The following is a 24102-nucleotide window of genomic DNA, read 5'->3' on the forward strand; positions in this document are numbered from 1 at the left end:
ATACTGATATGCATTACCGAGAGGGCCCAGAGATACCTCTCCGATACTCGGAGTGACAAATCCTAATCTCGATCGATGCCAACTCAATAAACACCATCGGAGACACCTGTAGAGCATCTCTACTCCTAATGTCTCAGTTGGTAGTCTCCGTTCCGGGTTTATTTTCGTCCCACCATTTTCGTCCGGCTTTTTTCGTCCCACCTTCCACTGGTTTTTTTGGTAGGTTTTTTCGTCCGGTCCTCTCGATCCCTAGAACTCCCAGAGTAGACGCCGCCGCCGCCCGCCCCTTCCAGGCCCCGCCCCCCCAGCCCTAGCCGCAACCCCAACCCCATGGAGGTCGAGATCAAGCTCCGTCTCCCCGACGCGGCTGCACACCGGCGCCTCTCCTCCTTCCTCGCGCCCCGCCTACTCCGCACCGACGCCCCAGCGCGGCCCCTCGCCGCCGCCACCGCCGCCCAGCGGGACGTCCGCCTCTACGGCACCGACGACCGCGACCCCTCCCGCGCCGCCCGCGCATCGACGCCGGCGTCAGCCGCGTTGAAGAGGTCGTGGAGCCCCTCGACCCCACCCTCGCCCTCACCTGCGTCGACAACCCCGCCCGTCTCAATGCGGTTGACTCCCCCATCGTCCGGCTCGTCTCCGACGAGTACGGCGTCGGCGGGGACAAAGCGCCGTTCGTCTGCCTCGGCGGCTTCCGGAACACTCGCGGTGTGTATGAGCTCGAGGAGGGCGAGGGGCAGGGGCTCGTGCTAGAGCTCGACGAGACACACTTCGATTTCGGCACAAACTACGAGCTGGAGTGCGAGACCGCGGAGCCCGACCGGGCCTAGGAGGTCCTGGAGCGGCTGCTCACCATGGCTGGGGTGCCGTATGAGTACTCCTGGAGCAATAAGTTCGCGTGCTTCATGGCCGGGAAGCTGCTTCCGTGACTAGGTTTGTGGTTGGTCTTTACCGTGTCCCAAATGATGATTAAACCGTGGTTGCTATAAAACTTGTGTTTCATTAGCACTTTCTTGCGACGATAGGCTTGTTCTGTGGTGAGTGATTTCAAATCTCACAAATGTAATGTTTAGTTCTGTTACATTCTGGTATTTGATAACTTTCATCCAAGAATACTATCTTGGGTGGCAGCATAGCAACACAAGGGTTTGCATTTCAATCCTCGTAAAAAAACTTGTCCTGGAGCATGATCCGACAACCGCTGGGAAGAAGCCGGGGCTGGTATGTCTGGTTGGGGAGAGGACTAAATTTCATCTCTCGGGTCCATTTATATACAAGACATAAAATCTACTCCCTTTGTTTCAAAATATAAACCTTTTTTTAGAGATTTCAATACGGACTACATTCGGATGTATATAGACGTATTTTAGTGTGTAGTTTCACTCATTTTGCTTTGTATGTAGTCCACATTAGAATATCTAAAAGGGCTTATATTTAGGAACGGAGGGAGTAGCTAGGAACAAACTGAATTTCGTATGTCCGCCACACGGTTATGGGCAATGAGCCTGTTATTGCAGTCTCACCACACCACATCTTGTTCTGCTCCCCGGTGCAGATGGGCATCCTTAGATTCACCACCTCCCTGATGAGCTGCTTCTTGTCTTAACCCACCTCCCCTATGAGCTGCTTGTTGGTCTCAGGCATACACGGTCATCGTTGGTATCTAAGTTGCCACCTGACAAATCTGTCCTTATTTCTTATTAGGTACCTGAAAGGCTGAACCTGATCTATGATGAACTAGAAGGCCAAGATACCAAGGTATGCCTGAGTTCATAGCTTGATTCCTTACCATATAATTGCTGAAACATGCAGCGACACATGATTAACCTTTGTACTTTATACTTTGCTAAAACATTTAGGACTCGATTGGGCGACTCCAAGAATGGGTACTCCTGAAACTTTAGCCAGTGGCCATGTTGATGGTATTTTTTGGGAACAGGGGAGGGCGTGTGTTATTGTTCAAACTAGGCGCCTGAATTTTTTTAATCTTTATCCAGTGACCACATTGCTGCCCTAAGAGATGAACAGGGCAGGGCGTGTGGTATTGCAGTTAACTATGTGTCATCTGGTCATCATAGTGATTGGTAGATTAAAACCGTTAGCCACCTCTGAATTCATATCGAAGGTAGTTCACCAAGATCTGTGGTTTTTATTTGCATTTTATAAGTTTTAGTGTTTCATGTTACTACTTTAAATACCTAATTATGGTTTCATCTTCCCTTTTTGGTGCCAGTCATGCGAGCTGGTCTTTTTCTGCTTGGATCTCCAGGTTGTGGGAAAACACTAATGAAAATTTATTTTGAGATTGCCATATTCTTTCTACCTAATTTGTGTTCTGTATAAACTGTACAATGTTTCCTTTTCTGGAACTTTAGGGGCCTGATCAATTGAACAAGTATATTGGGGAGAGCGAATCAGAAGTAAGGAAAATATGAACCCGTGCAAGCACTAACTCACCATACATCCTATTTTTTTGAGGTAAATTTTTATGTTTAGCTGATTGCGTGTGTGGATTTATTCTTTCGAGAACACTTGGTAGTTACTTTGTACAATTATGAATGCGTGGTACATCTGTCATGTGATTTATGAATGTGCAACGCGTGGAATTAAATTGTTTGACCATGCCTTCCTTGTTTAGGTAAAACTAAGTAGTTGTGGCCGCTTTGGATGAGAGAACCCAATTCCTGGTAAATTGGACACCATCAATGAGTTCGTCGAGTTTGATTGAACTCTCACACTTTGAACATGCTCTATTTAAAGCAAGGCCATCCCTGTCATAACAGGTACAGTAAAATGCCAACACATATATGATTGATGTTATGGCACTATACTTGACTTTGGGGATGACGAGATCGACGGAAGCAACAGGAGCCAACGACTCATGAATTCAGCGGCGTCTGCACGCCCTACATGTAGTTGTGCACCTCCTCCTCCTGTTTTCTTGCATGTGATCAATGGTTTCAGATCTCTATTTATCACGGATTAGAATATATATTCTGTAACAATGCTTTCCTACATTTGGTGGATTATTGCACTTGTATTTTTTATTGTTATCATCTAGAAGATTATATTCTGTATGAATGCTTTTAAAATGCTTCGTCAGGCTGTTCCCGCCGATGCTGTTGTTCATGCCGTCCCCCCAGTGCCTAGCATCACCGGCAACAAGTTCAGCGCTGTCCGACAAGGTGTCCTGCAGGGACAACCTCCGTCGACCTGTCATCGAACTTCAGTATGCGTGCTTTGTTCTTTGAAACTGAATTCAGACTTTGAGTACTACTTTTATTTGAAAGAAAATATGTGCGTGATTCCACAACTTATGCCAAAATGCATAGCATAGCTTGGTATACACGAATTGCAATCTGAACGTTTTTCTCTGTGTCGTCATCCTGCTTTCTGGTTCTATGTTATCTCTCATCTTATACCTCTGCTTTTTGCTTTCTGGTGCCTAAACCGAACCGTCGAATCTGTAAATATGTACCAGTACCAGTTTGAACCAGGGGATGGTTGGTTGTTTATGTGTGCTATTAATGAGTTCATTCTGCTCTCTAACTCATTGAATTTTTGGATGTCAATCAACAAGCTTCCCCTCACTGACTGATTGATTGATTGATTTTTGGCCGGTGCTAGCTTGTGTGTCTTGTGTCGGGCGAGGGAGAGGGACGATGTGCATACGGGGTTGCAGTGCAGAGGTGCCGGTGGTTTCAAGTTGCAGGGCCGGGAGGTGAGGGAGCACAATGACAACAACACTACGTCTCCCTTCTCTCTGTTATCTCTGTACTGAATTGTCCCCTCTTTGTTGCAGAAATTTCACGGCAACCAGGAGTAACAATATTTTTGGTTACTTGGGAATACGATGATGTTCTGGTGACGTGGAACATGCTGAGATTTGGACTTCAATCCTTGATTGTGCACGCGTATGCATGCTTCACACCCATGCTGCAAATAGATTTTCATTTTCGAAGAAAGTAATAATACTATAACTACAAAATTCATATTGCAGATTTATGCTCCATGTAGTATACTGGCCCATTATAGCTTTATTCAGTTCACCATTTGCACCATCATGTTCTGGAGTTTGAAATGTACTCCCTTTTTCCGTAGGGATTTCCGAAACGAGTAGAAGACTAATAACTTCTACAACATCAAAGATCTCTGAGATTTTAGAGTATGCACCATATTGATTTACTTATCGATTTATTCACACGTATATTGAGTTCATGATGGAAATATATACGAGTATTTTCATTGTATGGAATTTTTTAATTACTACCAGATGGAATTTGGGAATTAGTCTTACAAAGCTTCCAAAATCACTAAAGATATACAGCTACTACAGAACTGGTTAAAATTAGTGATGTTCTATAATATCTACATGACTGATTACAACACTGCTCATGTGATTTGGTACTTTACTATATGGTAGCTTGTTTTACCCCTGAGGCGAGCTAATGATTGGGAACTTATAGTGCCAAACTGACCTGCATATTCTGTCAAACATTTTGTTGCAGTATTTAGGATCAGCATGGAAGCTGAATTTGTCACCTGATGTTGTTTAATTGTGTGCTACTAAATTCATTGGTTGCCAAGCCTTAAAACTATCTGTAATAGCATACCTTGTTTTCAACATCATTGGCTTGTTTAGAATGCTAAACTGAAGAACTGAAGTACTGAACAAAACAATACAGAAGTCAGTAAAAAGTGTTTAAGAGGAATTTTTGGTCTGCAGTCTGTACCAATAAAATCTTGTGGTCATTCGTTTTGACCTGATTCAAGGCAAGGTCTATCAGTGTTAACTCCCAGGCTGTAAAAATTGAATTGATGATTGCATACTCTCGTGTGGATTTTTTATGTGCATGCACGACAACCATTCATTTGTGCCTTTCATCATCAGATCAAACGGCAAGTTTATTGTCTGATTAATTAGAGGTTTCTATTTTAGAATGAATTTTTCTGAATTTTTGCTATCCCGCTGGTCCTTACTAATTCAGTATATACTAGAATTTGAAGTTGTGATCATCCATTGTTCTACTATGGAGACTAGGATAAATGATTGCAGTTGCAGGGCCGCCGCCGTTGCTGAACACAAACGGGGCTCGAAGCAGGCCAATCTCCGAGGTGGACCGGGCAACGGATCGTGGAGAGGCGCCCAAGGATTTTTTTTGCTTCTGTTGATTGTGCCATCCAATTGGTTTAGACTTTTCACCATTGCTAATTACTAGGGGCGTATGGGTGCCAGACCTGGTAAGTGGCCTGCACGCTACGCTCTTGCCAAATAATTTGCAACCATGCTTGCACTGAATTTTTATTTATTTCCCGATGTACCTTACAACAACTTCATGATGTAGCACTACTTTGCACTAGCATGCACCTGCAGATATAATATGGAAAATGACTGTCATTTAGAATTACTTCCAAGCTGCATCGTCTATCTGAATGTCAGCCCGAAACCACTGGTTGGCACACATAAAATTTTGGAAGTTGTATGTAGTCCTCCTTCTTTGAGCCAAACTTTATGTCTATGATTGATGAATCAATATAATTTTTTTGTTCAAGCTGGATCCAATAGAACATGGCTTTGGTGGTAGTTCCCAGTACATGTAGAATTTCTATCCTTCTATATGTGTACTGAAACAATTTAAGGTCACTATGTAGTAAATTCATCATACTATATGTCCACGGAAACCACTTAAGGTCAAAAGTGACAAGTAGAACCACATGCATCGTTTTGGGTAGTCTAACTTGACTCTATTACTTTTATCTCATAAATCTATGATCGGTGCGTTTTTTACGTGGAATATATTCCGGAGCGGTTGCTGGTGTTAGGGATGCATTTATATATGGGATAATTGCATTAGCTATTTCATACGATTGGCATGCAAGGATTTTTCTTCTTTAGTATAACTCTCTGTATTTTTATTGTTTCTTTTATTGTTTCCAGAATGCATTTCCACAATAGAGATGGGAAATGGATACATCGTTGTCGTCCTTCAGTGAGCAGCCGAGGAGGAGCTCCTCCATGCTGATGATGTGGAAGACAGATACCCTGTCCGCGACGCCTGGTTCTGGCCTCATATACATGTAAGTACCCGTTCGTTCATTAATAGATAGCATATAAGGAAGTGTGTCGTCTGAATTTGGATCATGCCATGCACAAGACTATTCAGATTGTTTTCTTGAGGAAAGTGAGTATTCAAGTTGGTTAGATGAAAGTGTATCATCATTTTTTCATGAAAAATAATTTCATAATACCATATTGCAGTGACTTCCTATGTCATCAGCAAATGCAGTGGAGAAGAAGCCGGTTCACCACATGATCATTTAATTTGTTATTGTTTTTTAACTATTCCCTGTTGCATGTATAATCAGAAAAAATAAAACTCCTCCTTTCGGCCCATAATAGGAGTCTGGAAGTGATACTTTTGTGAGGAGTGCTGGAACATGACTGGATCAAGCGAGACAGAGAACAATGGATGAAAGAAAGAGATCAGAAAAGGGATTCACTCCTGACCACCTCATACATATATACATGTGTAAGAGCTTGTCACCTCATACATATCTCTTGTAGCTATATAGGGCTCTTTTCGTATTCTAGGAAATTTTAAAATTATATTTTACTAGGGATGTAAGTATCAGATGCTAGATATGTGATCTAGAGATTTTAGACTTTCAGGATTCAACCATCAGTTGTCTTCCTTGAATATTTATTTATTTTTGTAGGGCAATATGTTTTTTTAATCCTTGAAGCGCCATTCAGAACTTATGATCGTGGTTGTCAAATTCCTGTGAAATATATACCTTTGATCTCAGTTTTATAGGGAAATTAACATGATCTCATTTTTATCATGCTGACAATATATTATGTTATACCTTTGATTTTGGTAATGGTATGTTTTCCCATGATTGCTGTCATTTTTTGTCCTACATGTGTCCGTGCGTTGGGATAGTATGAAGAAAAGTTGCAGCTATCCATACATCATTATTTATGGCAGAAGGGAAATCTACTGAATCACAGTCACATTTCCTAAAACTCTCGAATTCCAACTTAACGGTGTTGATGACCATGATGAAACTGTGAAATATTAAGCGGTACTTTTCCATTGATTTTTTCATTCTCATCGTATCATTGATGTGACTGTGTGACTCAAGTTTTGATTTCTCCCTCACCTTTTAAGTTCAAAGTAGTATTCAGCAAGTTGTTGTGTCGAATATAAATCTCTGAAACACTTGCTACATAACGGTTCAGTTATATCATCAATAATGCCAATGCTTCTGGCTGCTGTTGCTGGCTCCTAACAGCAAAATCAAGTCTGGAAACACGTATGGTAATGGTGTAAAAAAAATCGAGAGAGGTTTTGAGTATGCTTTCTTAGCTATGACACTTTGATTTAGCTTACTTTGCTAGGATACCAGAACTAGCACTCTACGAGTGAAATAATTTATTTATTTAGCACCATTGTCAAATTATTACTTTGTATTCCTGAAATTTTAATATAACTAAATGTGGTGAAATGCAGTGAAAATATTGTTGATTTTGATTTAAAAATGGCTAAATTGGAGGACAGCATTTCTGCTACATTCATCGGCAATACTGCACCATATACTATAGAAGCTTGGGCCACTAAATCAGCTGTTTCTAATGGATCTTCTTGGACTCAACAGTATCAATCTACTTCCCAGGCATGTGGTTTATTTTATTCTTCAGCTCAATGGAAAACCATGGCAAGTTCTGTTTTACCTTTAGGGTGTTGTCAAAATGATTTCAATGAGACCAATTAAGTGAATAGCCTATGGAAAAATGATGACCTGTTGTTAAAATGAAATAAAAACAGATAAACGGAAAAATGATGATCTATTGTTGATTGTCTTCAACAGAAACAAACCTGTTCATAGTTTTCTTGTGTTTTTTCTTCGATGTGACTCTTTGCCTGACATGTTGATGTTACTATGTATCCCATATTGGATTTCACATAAGGAATGTCCATCCCTGAAGCACAACCTCGCGTACATGGTTAAGTGGACCAGACTAAGTCCGGAAGAAGATTGAAAATTTCAAACGTGAGAATGACAACTACAGGCAGACTATAAGACTTTATATTGATTCTTCTTGTAAAATCACTAGAAACGCCTAGGGCCAACTAAGTGATTGAGTCATTCATCGCTATGGACGTGAATAGCTGACAAGGGCCACCTTGATCAGAATCGCTCGATAAACCAGTCCTTCCAGAAAGACAAGCAAATCCTGCCAGCAAAATCATATTACAAATAGACAGGACACAAGGCATCCCAGACCACACAAGCAAGTAAATGATCGATATAGAGGTTTGAATGATTGAGCCATACAATATGGGAATACATGCTACATGCTAAACAAGTTAGACGGATCAAAGTAATGATGGTCAATAAAGACGGAAAAATCATGGCACGCAACAGACGAGTGACCGAGTATAATGAACTTTTATAGTCATGGATTAGTCATGTGTTAAACAAGTTCTGTTCATGGATTAGTTATTATCAAGCCTGCTGTTCTTTCTATAGTCATGTGCTATTTTTTCAATTGAACACATTGAAGTTCCTATAGATTTTCATGGTTTATGCAAAATAGCTAAGCCTGGTTGTTTTATTCATACATATTCAGGATTGTTAGAGTCTAGAATTCGTCGGTTTATGTCGTGGAGAGAGCAGTAGTGTTGTTCATCTTCTGGTTTTGATATAATTACTAACATTTATTCATTTTAAAGATTATTGGATTAGTGCATGCTAACAAACCCTGTACTGTCAAAGCATTGTTCCAATGTCTCTTAAAATATATATTTTCATAGAGGGTCGTTCTGACAAGTGTGGTAGCATGCTGATCCAATAAAAGACCGGCGAAGACAAGATCAAGTTCCGCCACTTCTGCTTTGAAGAGATTGCTACCAAGCTGTACCTCAGCCTCAAGGACAAGAATGACTCCAGTTTGGGGTTCAACATGCTGCTCGCAAATCCTAATACAATATTTGAGTCTCACCATGTTGCTTCCATTATAAAATGTGGCTTTGTGATGGCAGTATTGCCAACATTGACCTCATCGAGTCCACCAAGATTAATAAGCCTGGGATCAAGGATGCAGGTCCCTATCACATTCAGGCACATATATCCTCATATGCAGTCTGATATATTCAATGGTAGATCCACCAGGTATACCATCATCGTTAAAATCAACATGAATAACTCCTTTGTGTAGGGCTAATAACTTCAGGTTCAGTGGGAGGGAAACAATTGTGTAGAATGCCCTATCGTTTGATGTGATATATGCCCAAGAGATTAGGAGTCCTTGATTGTAATATGTGCCAATTCTTAAAGAAAGCAAGGAGTGAAGTAGAAGCTTCACCATTTGAGCACCAAGGACGTATCATTGACTACAATGTTCATCAGGTTGCTTAGAAGAGATATGAGCAAAAGTATTATCATTTGTAAATATTCTTTTCAAGTGAGATGAGAAGCAGTACCAAGATAGATAACAATGTTAAAGTATCTTTAGATTTTTTTTTTCATTTTTTTGATAGAGCTGGCATTTATTTGGATATGATTTTCCATGGTGGGGAGAGATGGCGACGGCGCGGGGTGAGTAGGTTCGGGGAATGAGATATGAGTGTGAGCAATGTGTTGTGGGCTGAGAGAGTGAATCGCCTTTTTTAGATAAGAAGAAAATGAGTTGTTGATTGCTTTTTTAAGGGAAAAGCCACTGTTTGCTTTGAAAGAAATGTCACACATTTTTTATATAGTGAATAATATCACGTATCCTAATAAGTCATTTCTATGGAATAATTACCAACAAGTGATTCAAAGGTGAGCCATATCGAAATTGGATGTGACCCGCTCTAAAAGAAGGCACGATGCCACTCACTTCGGAATTCCACTAACAACACAACGTAATTAACTCGATTCGTTAGAACAGCTTCCATTGAGTCTCTACACCTATCCTTCTCCTTTGTATTCTAGTTCGAGAACCCCTTGTTTTCTCAAAACACGGATTTGGCTCAGGATTGCCCTTTTTTAATTCCAGGGTTTCTCTGAATTTGGAAGTTACCACTTAGCGACTAAAAATGTCACATGCTATTATCTAGCAGCTAATCGATGAATATATCTTTACTTTTCGGGTCAGAGTTTAAAACTGATGGCTTCGGATGATGCTTTGATGGATTGGACCGAGACCTCGTCGAGTTTTACACAATCAGAAGAGGTGCATACAAATAATTGTTATTTTTTGTATATATTTAGCACATGATAACACAAAAGGTATATTTCTACATATATGCTTATTATTGTAGGGGATGAGAGAGATAAAGATGGATTATGTCGACGTTTAAAAACATCGACAAGGGTCCCCATGCGATGTCATTGAAAGGCACAAAAATATCATCAAGTTTTATACACCAACATGGAAAAAAATTAAAGGCCTGTGGCAACGCACGGGCATTGTACTAGTCTTTATAATCACCCAGTTACGTTGTGACGTTTGATAGCACACAAAGAGTTCCTCTGGTATTAGGGAGTTGCATAATCTCATAGTCAGAGGAATATGTATAAGTCATGAAGAAAGCAATAGAGCTAAAACTAAACGATCATTATGCTAAGCTAACGGATGGGTCTTGTCCATCACATCATTCTCTAATGATGTGATCCCGTTCATCAAATGACAACACATGTCTATGGTTAGGAAACTTAACCATCTCTGGTTAACGAGCTAGTCAAGTAGAGGCATACAAGGGAGACTCTGTTTGTCTGTGCATTCACACATGTACTAAGTTTCCGGTTAATACAATTCTAGCATGAATAATAAACATTTATCATGATATAAGGAAATATAAATAACAACTTTATTATTGCCTCTAGGGAATATTTCCTTCAGATTGTAGTTGTGAGTGCATGACCTTGACGACCTTGTGCTTGCTTCGACCACCTCATCAACTTCATCTCCATCAGCCACCTTCTCTGAAGGAAATATGCCCTAGAGGCAATAATAAATTTGTTATTTATTATTCCTTATATCATGATAAATGTTTATTATTCATGCTAGAATTGTATTAACCGGAAACTTAGTACATGTGTGAATACATAGACAAACAGAGTGTCACTAGTATGCCTCTACTTGACTAGCTCGTTGAATCAAAGATGGTTAAGTTTCCTAGCCATAGACATGAGCTGTCATTTGATTAAGGAGATCACATCATTAGAGAATGATGTGATTGACTTGACCCATTCCGTTAGCTTAGCACTTGATCTTTTAGTATGTTGCTATTGCTTTCTTCATGACTTATACATGTTCCTATGACTATGAGATTATGCAACTCCCGAATACCGGAGGAACGCCTTGTGCGCTATCAAACGTCACAACATAACTGGGTGATTATAAAGATGCTCTATAGGTGTCTCCGAAGGTGTTTGTTGGGTTGACATAGATCGAGAGTAGGATTTGTCACTCCGAGTATCGGAGAGGTATCACTGGGCCCTCTCGGTAATGCACATCACTATTAGCCTTGCAAGAAATGTAACTAATGAGTTAGTTGTGGGATGATGCATTACGGAACGAGTAAAGAGCCTTGCCGGTAACGAGATTGAACTAGGTATTGAGATGACAAAGGGAACAACGTATGTTGTTATGCGGTTTGACCGATAAAGATCTTCGTAGAATATGTAGGAGCCAATATGAGCATCCAGGTTCTGCTATTCGTTATTGACCGGAGATGAGTCTCGGTCATGTCTACATAGTTCTCGAACCCGTAGGGTCCGCACGCTTAACGTTCGGTGGGGTTGGGTATTATGAGTTTATGTGTATTGATGTACCGAAGGTTGTTCGGAGTCCCGGATGAGATCAGGGACATGACGAGGAGTCTCAAAATGTTTGAGACGTAAAGATCGATATAATGGAAGGCTATATTCGGACATCGGAAAGGTTCTGAGTGGTTCGGGTATTTATTAGAGTACCGGAGAGTTACGAGAATTCGCCGCGGAGTATATGGGCCTTATTGGGCTTTATGGGAGAGAGAGAGATGGGCTGCCTAGGGCAGGCTGTGCCCCCCCCAAGGCCTAGTCCGAATTGGACTAGGGGGAGGGGCGGCGCCCCCTCCTTCCTTCTCTTCTCTCTTCCCCTTCCTTCTCTCCTACTCCTACTACTTGGAAGGGGGGGACTCCTACTCCCGGTGGGAGTAGGACTCCCCAGGGCGCGCCATAGTAGAGGGCCGGCCCTCGCCCTCCTCCACTCCTTTATATACGGGGGAGAGGGGCACCCCATAGACACACAAGTTGATCAGTTGATCTTTTAGCCGTGTGCGGTGCCCCCCTCCACCATAATCCACCTCGGTCATATCGTAGCGGTGCTTAGGCGAAGCCCTCCATCGGTAGCATCATCATCACCGTCATCACGCCGTCGTACTGACGGAACTCTCCCACGAAGCTCTGTTGGATCGTGAGTCCGTGGGACATCACCGAGTTGAATGTGTGCTGAACTCGGAGGTGCCGTGCGTTCGGTACTTGGATCGGTCGGATCGCGAAGACGTACGACTACATCAACCGTGTTCTCATAACGCTTCCGCTTACGGTCTATGAGGGTACGTGGACGACACTCTCCCCTCTCGTTGCTATGCATCACCATGATCTTGCGTGTGCGTAGGAATTTTTTTGAAATTACTACGTTCCCCGACAGTGGCATCCGAGCCAGGTTTATATGTAGATGTTATATGCACTAGTAGAACACAAGTGAGTTGTGGGCGATAATAGTCATACTGCTTACCAGCATGTCATACTTTGATTCGGTGGTATTGTTGGATGAAGCGGCTCGGACCGACATTACGCGTACGCTTACGCGAGACTGGTTCTACCGACGTGCTTCGCACACTGGTGGCTGGCGGATGTCAGTTTCTCTAACTTTAGTTGAATCGAGTGTGGCTACGCCCGGTCCTTGTGAAGGTTAAAACAGCACATACTTGACGAAATATTGTTGTGGTTTTGATGCGTAGGTAAGAACGGTTCTTGCTCAGCCCGTAGCAGCCACGTAAAACTTGCAACAACAAAGTAGAGGACGTCTAACTTGTTTTTGCAGGGCATGCTGTGATGTGATATGGTCAAGACATGATGCTAAATTTTATTGTATGAGATGATCATGTTTTGTAACAGAGTTATCGGCAACTGGCAGGAGCCATATGGTTGTCGCTTTATTGTATGAAATGCAATCGCCATGTAATTGCTTTACTTTATCACTAAGCGGTAGCGATAGTCGTAGAAGCAATAGTTGGCGAGACGACAACGATGCTAGGATGGAGATCAAGGTGTCGCTCCGGTGACGATGGTGATCATGACGGTGCTTTGGAGATGGAGATCAAAGGCACAAGATGATGATGGCCATATCATATCACTTATATTGATTGCATGTGATGTTTATCTTTTATGCATCTTATTTTGCTTAGATCGACGGTAGCATTATAAGATGATCTCTCACTAAATTTCAAGGTATAAGTGTTCTCCCTGAGTATGCACCGTTGCGACAGTTCTTCGTGCTGAGACACCACGTGATGAACGGGTGTGATAAGCGCTACGTTCACATACAACGGGTGCAAGCTAGTTTTGCACATGCAGAATACTCGGGTTAAACTTGACGAGCCTAGCATATGCAGATATGGCCTCGGAACATTGGAGACCGAAAGGTCGAACGTGAATCGTATAGTAGATATGATCAACATAGTGATGTTCACCATTGAAAACTACTCCATCTCACATGATGATCGGACATGGTTTAGTTGATTTGGATCACGTGATCATTTAGATGACTAGAGGGATGTCTATCTAAGTGGGAGTTCTTAAGTAATATGATTAATTGAACTTTAAATTTATCATGAACTTAGTCCTGGTAGTATTAGCATATCTATGTTGTAGATCAATAGCTCGCGTTTAGCTCCCCTGTTTTATTTTTGATATGTTCCTAGAGAAAACTAAGTTGAAAGATGTTAGTAGCAATGATGTGGACTGGATCAGTGATCTGAGGATTGTCCTCATTGCTGCACAGAAGAATTATGTCCTTGATGCACCGCTAGGTGACAGACCAATTGCAAGAGCAGATGCAGACGTTATGAACGTTTGGCAAGCTCGATATGATGACTACTTGATAGTTTAGTGCACCATGCTTTACGGCTTAGAATCGGGGCTTCATAGACGTTTTGAACGACACGGAGCATATGAGATGTTCCAAGAGTTGAAATTAGTATTTCAGACTCATGCCCATGTCGAAAGGTATGAGACCTTTGACAAGCACTTTGCCTACAAGATGGAGGAGAATTGCTCAGTTAGTGAGCATGTGCTCAAAATGTCTGAGTACTACAATCACTTGAATCAAGTGGGAGTTAATCTTCCAGATAAGATAGTGATTGATAGAGTTCTCTAGTCACTATCACCAAGTTACTAGAACTTCGTGATGAACTATAATATGCAAGGGATAACGGAAACGATTCCCAAGCTCTTCGTGATACTGAAATCGACGAAGGTAGAAATCAAGAAAAGCATCAAGTGTTGATGGTTGACAAGACCACTAGTTTCAAGAAAATGGCAAAGGGAAGAAGGGGAACTTCAAGAAGAACGGCAAGCAAGTTGCTACTCAAGTGAAGAAGCCCAAGTCTGGACCTAAGCCTGAGACTAAGTGCTTCTACTGCAAAGGGACTGGTCACTGGAAGCAGAACTACCCCAAGTAGTTGGCGGATAAGAAGGATGGCAAAGTGAACAAAGGTATATTTGATATACATGTTATTGATGTGTAATTTACTAGTGTTTATAGCAACCCCTCGGTATTTGATACTAGTTCAGTTGCTAAGATTAGTAACTCGAAACAGGAGTTGCAGAATGAACAGAGACTAGTTAAGGGTGAAGTGACGATGTGTGTTGGAAGTCGTTCCAAGATTGATATGATCATCATCGCACACTCCCTATACTTTCGGGATTAGTGTTGAACCTAAATAAATGTTATTTGGTGTTTGCGTTGAGCATGAATATGATTTGATCATGTTTATTGCAATACGGTTATTCATTTAAGTTAGAGAATAATTGTTGTTCAGTTTACATGAATAAAACCTTCTATGATCATACACCCAATGAAAATGGTTTGTTGGATCTCGATCGTAGTGACACAAATATTCATAATATTGAAGCCAAAAGATGCAAAGTTAATAATGATAGTGCAACTTATTTGTGGCACTGCCGTTTAGGTCATATTGGTGTAATGCGCATGAAGAAAATCCACGCTGATGGGCTTTTGGAATCACTTGATTACGAATCAGTTGATGCTTGCGAACCATGCCTCATGGGCAAGATGACTAAGACTCCGTTCTCCAGGAACAATGGAGCGAGCAATAGACTTGTTGGAAATAATACATACTGATGTATGCAGTCCGATGAGTGTTGAGGCTCGCGGCAGGTATCGTTATTTTCTAACCTTCACAGATGATTTGAGAAGATATGGGTATATCTACTCGATGAAACATAAATCTGAAACATTTGAAAAGTTCAAATAATTTCAGAGTGAAGTGGAAAATCATCGTAACAAGAAAATAAAGTTTCTACGATCTGATCATGGAGGAGAATATTTGAGTTACGAGTTTGGTCTTCATTTGAAACAATGCGGAATAGTTTCGCAACTCACGCCACCTGGAACACCACAGCGTAATGGTGTGTCCGAACATCGTAACCGTACTTTATTAGATATGGTCTATGATGTCTCTTACCGATTTACCACTATCGTTTTGGGTTATGCATTAGAGACAGCTACATTCGTTAAATAGGGCACCATCTAAATCCGTTGAGACGACACCATATGAACTGTGGTTTGGCAAGAAACCAAAGTTGTCGTTTCTTAAAGTTTGGGGTTGCGATGCTTATGTGAAAAAGTTTCATCCTGATAAGCTCAAACCCAAATCGGAGAAATGTGTCTTCATAGGATACCCAAAGGAGACAGTTGGGTACACCTTCTATCACAGATCCGAAGGCAAGACATTCGTTGCTAAGAATGGATCCTTTCTAGAGAAGGAGTTTCTCTCGAAAGAAGTGAGTGGGAGGAAAGTAGAACTTGATGAGGTAACTGTACCTGCTCCCTTATTGGAAAGTAGTTCATCACAGAAATCTGTTCCTGTGACTCCTACACCAATTAGTGAGGAAGCTAATGATGATGATCATGTAACTTCAGATCAAGTTACTACCGAACCTCGTAGGTCAACCAGAGTGAGATCCGCACCAGAGTGGTACGGTAATCCTGTTCTGGAGGTCATGTTACTTGACCATGACGAACCTACGAACTATGAGGAAGCGATGATGAGCCCAGATTCCGCGAAATGGCTTGAGGCCATGAAATCTGAGATGGGATCCATGTATGAGAACAAAGTGTGGACTTTGGTTGACTTGCCCGATGATCGGCAAGCCATAGAAAATAAATGGATCTTCAAGAGGAAGACGGACGCTGATAGTAGTGTTACTATCTACAAAGCTAGACTTGTCGAAAAAGGTTTTTGACAAAGTTCAAGGTGTTGACTACGATGAGATTTTCTCATTCGTAGCGATGCTTAAGTCTGTCTGAATCATGTTAGCAAATTGCCACATTTTATGAAATCTGGCAAATGGATGTCAAAACTACATTCCTTAATGGATTTCTTAAAGAAGAGTTGTATATGATGCAACCAGAAGGTTTTGTCGATCCTAAAGGTGCTAACAAAATGTGCAAGCTCCAACGATCCATCTATGGACTGGTGCAAGCATCTCAGAGTTGGAATATACGCTTTGATGAGTTGATCAAAGCATATAATTTTATACAGACTTGCGGTGAAGCCTGTATTTACAAGAAAGTGAGTGGGAGCACTACAGTATTTCTGATAAATATATGTGAATGACATATTGTTGATCGGAAATAATGTAGAATTTTCTGGAAAGCATAAAGGAGTTTTTGTAAGGAGTTTTTCAAAGAAAGACCTCGGTGAAGCTGCTTACATATTGAGCATCAAGATCTATAGAGATAGATCAAGACGCTTGATAAGTTTTTCCAATGAGTACATACCTTGACAAGATTTTGAAGTAGTTCAAAATGGAACAGTCAAAGAAAGAGTTCTTGCCTGTGTTAGGTGTGAAATTGAGTAAGACTCAAAGCCCGACCACGGCAGAAGATAGAAAGAGAATGAAAGTCATTCCCTATGCCTCAGCCATAGGTTCTATAAAGGATGCCATGCTGTGTACCAGACCTATTGTATACCCTACACTGAGTTTGGCAAGGAAGTACAATAGTGATCTAGGAGTAGATCACTGAACAGCGGTCAAAGTTATCCTTAGTGGAATAAGGATATGTTTCTTGATTATGGAGGTAACAAAAGGTTCGTCGTAAAGGGTTACGTCGATGCAAGTTTTGACACTGATCCAGATGACTCTAAGTCTCAATCTGGATACATATTGAAAGTCGGAGCAATTAGCTAAAGTAGCTCCGTGCAGAGCATTGTAGACATAGAAATTTGCAAAATACATACGGATCTGAATTTGGCAGACCCGTTGACTAAACTTCTCTCACAAGCAAAACATGATCACACCTTAGTACTCTTTGGGTGTTAATCACATGGCAATGTGAACTAGATTACTGACTCTAGTAAACCCTTTGAGTGTTGGCCACATGGTGATGTGAACTATGGATATTAATCACATGGTGATCTGAACTATTGGTGTTAAATCACATGGCGATGTGAACTAGATTATTGACTCTAGTGCAAGTGGGAGACTGAAGGAAATATGCCCTAGAGGCAATAATAAAGTTGTTATTTATATTTCCTTATATCATGATAAATGTTTATTATTCATGCTAGAATTGTATTAACCGGAAACTTAGTACATGTGTGAACACATAGACAAACAGAGTGTCACTAGTATGCCCCTACTTGACTAGCTCGTTGAATCAAAGATGGTTAAGTTTCCTAGCCATAGACATGAGTTGTCATTTGATTAACGGGATCACATCATTAGAGAATGATGTGATTGACTTGACCCATTCCGTTTGCTTAGCACTTGATCGTTTAGTATGTTGCTATTGCTTTCTTCATGACTTATACATGTTCCCATGACTATGAGATTATGCAACTCCCGAATACCGGAGGAACACCTTGTGTGCTATCAAACGTCACAACGTAACAGGGTGATTATAAAGATGCTCTACAGGTGTCTCCGAAGGTGTTTGTTGGGTTGGCATAGATCGAGATTAGGATTTGTCATTCCGAGTATCGGAGAGGTATCTCTGGGCCCTCTCGGTAATGCACATCACTATAAGCCTTGCAAGCAATGTAACTAATGAGTTAGTTGCGGGATGATGCATTACGGAACGAGTAAAGGGACTTGCCGGTAACGAGATTGAACTAGGTATTGAGATACCGACGATCGAATCTCGGGCAAGTAACATACCGATGACAAAGGGAACAACATATGTTGTTATGCAGTTTGACCGATAAAGATCTTCGTAGAATATGTAGGAGCCAATATGAGCATCCAGGTTCCGCTATTGGTTATTGACCGGAGATGAGTCTCGGTCATGTCTACATAGTTCTCGAACCCGTAGGGTCCGCACGCTTAACGTTCAATGACGATCGGTATTATGAGTTTATGTGTTTTGATGTACCGAAGGTTGTTCGGAGTCCCGGATGAGATCAGGGACATGACGAGGAGTCTCGAAATGTTCAAGATGTAAAGATCGATATATTGGAAGGCTATATTCGGACATCGGAAAGGTTCTGAGTGGTTCGGGTATTTATTGGAGTACCGGAGAGTTACGGGAATTCGCCGGGTAGTATATGGGCCTTATTGGGCTTTTGGGGAGAGAGATAGGGGCTGCCTAGGACAGCCCCCCCCCCCAAGGCCTAGTCCGAATTGGACTAGGGGGAGGGGCGGCGCCCCCTCCTTCCTTCTCTTCTCTCTTCCCCTTCCTTCTCTCCTACTCCTACTACTTGGAAGGGGGGAATCCTACTCCCGGTGGGAGTAGGACTCCCCAAGGCGCGCCATAGTAGAGGGTCGGCCCTCCCCCTTCTCCACTCCTTTATATACGTGGGAGAGGGGCACCCCATAGACACACAAGTTGATCAGTTGATCTTTTAGCCGTGTGCGGTGCCCCCCTCCACCATAATCCACCTCGGTCATATCGTAGCGGTGCTTAGGCGAAGCCCTGCGTCGGTAGCATCATCATCACCGTCATCACGCCGTCGTGCTGATGGAACTCTCCCGCGAAGCTCTGCTAGATCGTGAGTTCGTGGGACGTCACCGAGCTGAACGTGTGCTGAACTCGGAGGTGACGTGCGTTCGGTACTTGGATCGGTCGGGTCGTGAAGACGTACGAGTACATCAACCGCGTTCTCATAACGCTTCCGCTTATGGTCTACGAGGGTACGTGGACGACACTCTCCCCTCTCGTTGCTATGCATCACCATGATCTTGCGTGTGCGTAGGAAATTTTTTGAAATTACTACGTTCCTCAATATTCTCTTCTTCCATCTCTTCGGCCACCTCCTCTTCTCCAACCACCTCCGAATGATCCCAAATTGAGTAATAAATGAGATCATCTAGCCCCAACGTAGCCGAGGACTCCAAACATGCTAAGAATTCATCCATGCTCATCTCCACATTGCGACAACAAAACGAACAAACATCATCACCATCGGCCAACAACAATTACCATCTAAAATTTGATGGCTGAAATGTGAAAGATGTTTTTTTACCTTGTTGGCATTTCGTCGAGCACTTGGCTGCTGCAACCCTTCTTGCCGACTGCGGCTGCCGGACGCCCCGGAGCAGTGGCCGTAGGGGTCACCGGAGACGCTCCACGAGGCACCGGACGTGGATGGCGCACCGGAGTATTCTTCTTCTTCTTCTTCTCGACGTTCTCCGTGAGGGCCGCCACACCCGTCGGTTTTCGAGCACTCTTCTATCCGGCGGGAGCGGCGGGAGGGCGGTCGACCTTCGCCGGAGAGGCAGTCGCCACCCCGGTGGTCTTTGTTGTGATTGAGGTCGGTGCTTGTGGCCGGCGGACTTTTTTCATCCCCAACCTTTTTTGTCGGCACGGGCGGGGGCGCGGGGGTGGTTGCCACCGGCGGTGGCCGGCGGGTGGTGGAAGGGTCTTGGCTATCCATTACGGCGGGAGAGCCAGTCATCGTTGGCAATGACTGCGGTGGGAATGGCGGAGGCGCGAGGTCGAGAGAAAGAGGCGCGCCACTTTTACTCGGCCGCGCAAGCGCCAAGCATATTTGGAGGGGCTTTTTGGTCGGGGAGTAAAAGTTATCATCTCTTATATGTTTTAGGACTTCAGCTAGGTGCGGCATATAGGAGTAAAGCCAAATTTATCCTCTCTAATATCCGTATAGGGGATCCGTTAGAGTTGCCCTAAGTATGTCATGTAAGCGAAAAAATGACATGAGCGGACCAAGTAATGAAAGACGAGAGAGAGCACTTAGATGACAAGAAATAATGGCAAGCACGGGAACCTAGTCAAAAAACTCAAATGAAGTAAACTCACCAATGCATTGAAACGTTTAGTTGCTAAATCAATAAATAAAGAAAGCTTAGGGCATCTCCAACACCGACCCCTGAGACGGACACTGTATTTCTTCGAGGACTGATACGGGAGCTTGCTTGCAATGTGGTGTAAATGGATATTGTTCAGATAGGATGGCATTCCCCCAACCACTTGTCTTGCAACACCCGCTACCTTAGAAATGTGGAAATTATACGGGCTGTTTGGTTTGTGCCCATACCAGCCCTATCAAAATGAGGGCTTGCTAAAAATTTGGCGCTCGATTTGGCCGCCAGGGACTCGCCCACAGGTTGCTGTAGAATCTGAAAGGGTGACCAAATAATTGGCAGGGATCCATAAAATTGGTTGTGATCCAAACACGTACCAACCCATCAGTCAACGACCAAAAAATTGGCAAGGCAACTCTGGGCTCCCATCCAAACAGCCCCATAGAGCGCTTTTTTTCTTGCAACACCCGCTACCTTAGAAATGTGAAAATTATAGAGCGCCTTTTTGCTTATACTAACTCCGTTCTAAAATTATTGTTTCAAATTTGTCTGAATACGGATGTATCTAGTTACATTTTAGTGTTAGATGCATTCATATCTAGACATATGTAAGACAAGAATTTTAGGACGGGTGGAGTGGTATTTATAGAGCATTTTTTTATTGCGAAAATGATCAGATCTATTATAAAGATTCACCGGAAGTACAAAGCACCAAAACATAGTAAAAATTACATCGAAGTCTATGGACCATCGAACGATCATTGTCGCCACCAGAACGAGCCACCGACGCGCCGTTGTCGTCGCTCACATACCGGAGCCGGTCTGACCTTGTCGATGACAGCCGGAAAATCTTCATGCATGTGTCCCTAAGGACCAGCATCCTAATGCCGCAGTCATCGCGTTTGAATCCTTAAATCAGTCTGAAGAACTTGACACCAAATATTGTCGTTGCATACGCATGAGAAACTCTAACCTCGCCGCCCCGAGGAGCTGGCAGGAATCTACTTCAATGCTCCGTCTAACCCGTCCCAACGGACGAACTTGAGGAGAATCGAAACCCAGAAGATTGACTTGAATAAGAAGCGCCGCCAACCGTCCAACTAGCGCCCCTGCGAGAACCAAAACGTACCCTACCTATCTACTAGCTGGAGCCGAGGCACCAGAAATCCCCTCCCCGCCACCGGCAGCCGGAGCAGTAGGCAGAGGGGAGGCGAATCCACAGGTTCACCGGTGGAGATGGAGGGAAAGAAGATTTTCCTAGTCGCCTTGAAGGGGAAAGAAAAGATGAATTCGTCTTCAGTATTTATAGAGCACCTTCCTTAACGTGTCAATCACATCAGCGTATGACCCATGTACATACATGTAATCAGATTGGTAAGTATATACTAGTACAAGTGTAGATAGATCTACCGTCAGGCACTCAGGCATCGCCCAAATCCACCAGGAGAGGCGTGTTGTCTCCTTTCTCCACCGTGAACGTCTTGAGCATCCGACACCCCGTCGCCGTGGTGACCTCGACGAAGTATCTGCCGTGGAAGCCCCTGAACTTGAAGTTTCCATCGCCGTCGGCGTTCCCGCGCACGTCCGTCTTCCATTCCCTCTGGAGGTTCAGGAACATCTGGCCAGCTTCGTTGACGGTGCCGTCGGCGTCTACGAGCCAGGCGTCCTGCCGCCACATCGTGTTCTGCATGAACCCCCAGAGCACGACGCCCTCCACCGCAGGGTGCGCGTATGCCTCCCGGAGCACCACCTCCAAGTCCTTGGCGCGGAGGCTCACGTCGGGCTCCGACACGTCCAGCTCCGTGAACCAGATGGGCACGCCGGTGGTGGCGAGCCTGTCGAGCGCGGCGCAGATGACCTCCCCGACGGGGTTCTGCACGTGGCCCTGCAGCCCGATGCCGCCCACCACGGCGCCGCAGCTCTCCAGCCACGCGACCTGCTCGGCGTACTTCTCCGGCGTCGCGTTGGGGTCGTTGCCGCATTCCACGTTGAAGTCGTTGACGAAGAGCGCGGGCTCCGGGTCGAGCCGCGCCACCTCCTTGAACATGAACGCCGGGACGTCCTCGTCGGCGAGGCGGTCCCGGAAGAATTGGCCGTGCAGCATCTCATTGTTGACGTCGTAGTGCGGGAACTTGCCGGCGTAGCGGGAGACGAGGCCTTCGAGGCGGCTCTGGACGGCGGACTTCAGCTCGTCCTTGCCGAGGTTCTTGACCCACTGCTGCACGTCGCCGTCCACGGACCAGAAGACGCAGTGGCCGCGGACGCGCTTGCGCAGGCGGTCGCAGAGCGCGAGGAGCGCGTCGGCGTCGGCGTAGTTGAGCTGGCCCTGTTGCGCCTCCGTGTGGTACCACTTGAGCTCGTTCTCGAAGACTGCCCAGTCGAAGTGGTTGGTGAAGAAGTCGAGGAAGGCCGGGTTCTGGATCACCGTCGTGTTGATGCATGTCCCGAAAGGGAAACTGTTGTCCATCTGCACGACGCGCACGGACGCCGCTCCCGTCGCCGCGCCCAGCTTGAGGATCACGTCCCTCTTGCGCGCCTAAATCATTACGTGCCACATCAAGAACTATATATGCAGGTGGCACATGGAAAGTGAAACATGGCTACATAGTCAGTGCATCGATCCGTGCATGCTCACCTGGTCAGTCTTGTCTTTGAGCTGCCGGAAGCGCGCCTCGCGGTCTGTCTGGAAAACGCGGAGATCCATGACCTTGACGCCGACGCCGGCGGGGCCGCCGTGGACGTAAAGCGCAGCGCCGCGCGGCTCCGTCCTGAGGCGGAAGGCGCCCATGATCTCCGTCCACCCGCCGGCCTCGGCGCAGACCGCGCCGCACTCCACCTGCAGGCTCTCATTGTCATCGTCGTCCATAGTGACACCAAGGTTGACGCGCACCGGGTGGCTCGTCCCCCGCGCCGCGCCTGCGCCCAGGCCGATCCACCCGGCCACGCGGTACGTGATCCCTGGCTTGAGGACGCCGCCCGCGATCGTCTGGCGCAGGCCGTCCTTCTCGTCGGCGCGCCCCGCCACGAGAATGTACCGGCCGCTGGGCTCGTTGCCATCGCCATTCCCCGCGGCGATGGCCGTCTCCTCCTCATTGTGCAGGGACAGCGTCGTCGTGCGCGAGCCGAAGGGTGTGCAGCCGGTGATCAGGCTGCCGTCCAGGTTCACGTCCTGAAAAAAGCAGTACACATGTGCACCATACAAATGAATGAGCTAGACTCATGAACTCACCGTATGTGTGCCACTAGTAAGAAAGTTCATACCGGAGTGCCTGCCATCTTACACGAGTGGGAGCGAGGGGCGATTGACCGGGAGTGCTAGCTCTTTCTGTTGTGGTCTGCACTCAGGACTGCAGTATGGGTGATGAGACTAATGCAGCTCTTTCCGGTGGCTGCGGTATTTAAAGGGGAATTTTGGCGGCGGCCGTCGATGTCTCCATCGAGATGGATACAGAGAGACACAGTTGAGTCGTATCACATTCACAGGATAGAAAGAGTAACGGTGAAGAGTAGCAACACAAACCGGAAGCAACGAACGCCCTCTCTCTCTCTCTCTCT

General features: G+C 44.5%; 1 protein-coding gene, 1 long non-coding RNA gene and 1 pseudogene across 3 annotated transcripts; 2 read left to right on the forward strand and 1 right to left on the reverse strand.

Moving 5' to 3' along the window:
• The first annotated feature begins 330 nt into the window (after positions 1-330).
• Positions 331-1263, forward strand: LOC123125771 (triphosphate tunnel metalloenzyme 3-like; annotated as a pseudogene).
• A 760-nt stretch (positions 1264-2023) lies between these two features.
• On the forward strand, positions 2024-2835 carry LOC123125772 (uncharacterized). Its single transcript, XR_006461487.1, has 4 exons — positions 2024-2125; positions 2234-2478; positions 2639-2687; positions 2784-2835. It is a non-coding gene; the product is annotated as an uncharacterized lncRNA (long non-coding RNA).
• Positions 2836-21842: 19007 nt separating this feature from the next.
• On the reverse strand, positions 21843-23911 carry LOC123125773 (endo-1,4-beta-xylanase 3-like). 2 transcript variants are annotated; one of them, XM_044546229.1, is made up of 3 exons: positions 23809-23911; positions 23183-23716; positions 21843-23083 (listed from the first exon to the last, which is right to left on the reverse strand). In XM_044546229.1, exons 1-3 carry the CDS (start codon positions 23821-23823, stop codon positions 21968-21970), a joined length of 1665 nt encoding a protein of 554 aa, XP_044402164.1. In that variant the 5' UTR covers positions 23824-23911; the 3' UTR covers positions 21843-21967. The 2 variants fall into 2 exon arrangements, with proteins under 2 accessions (XP_044402164.1, XP_044402167.1); XM_044546232.1 differs by having other exon boundaries at positions 23829-23907.
• Between the last annotated feature and the right edge of the window lie 191 nt (positions 23912-24102).

This window comes from Triticum aestivum, chromosome 5D (genome assembly GCF_018294505.1).
Source record: "Triticum aestivum cultivar Chinese Spring chromosome 5D, IWGSC CS RefSeq v2.1, whole genome shotgun sequence".
NCBI lineage: Eukaryota > Viridiplantae > Streptophyta > Magnoliopsida > Poales > Poaceae > Triticum > Triticum aestivum.

Excerpts from the sequence above, each read along its gene's own strand:
- LOC123125773 (XM_044546229.1), bottom strand. Across the intron at positions 23,084-23,182 it reads TCAAAGACAAGACTGACCAG|GCGCGCAAGAGGGACGTGAT; the intron begins GTGAGCATGCAC and ends GTAATGATTTAG.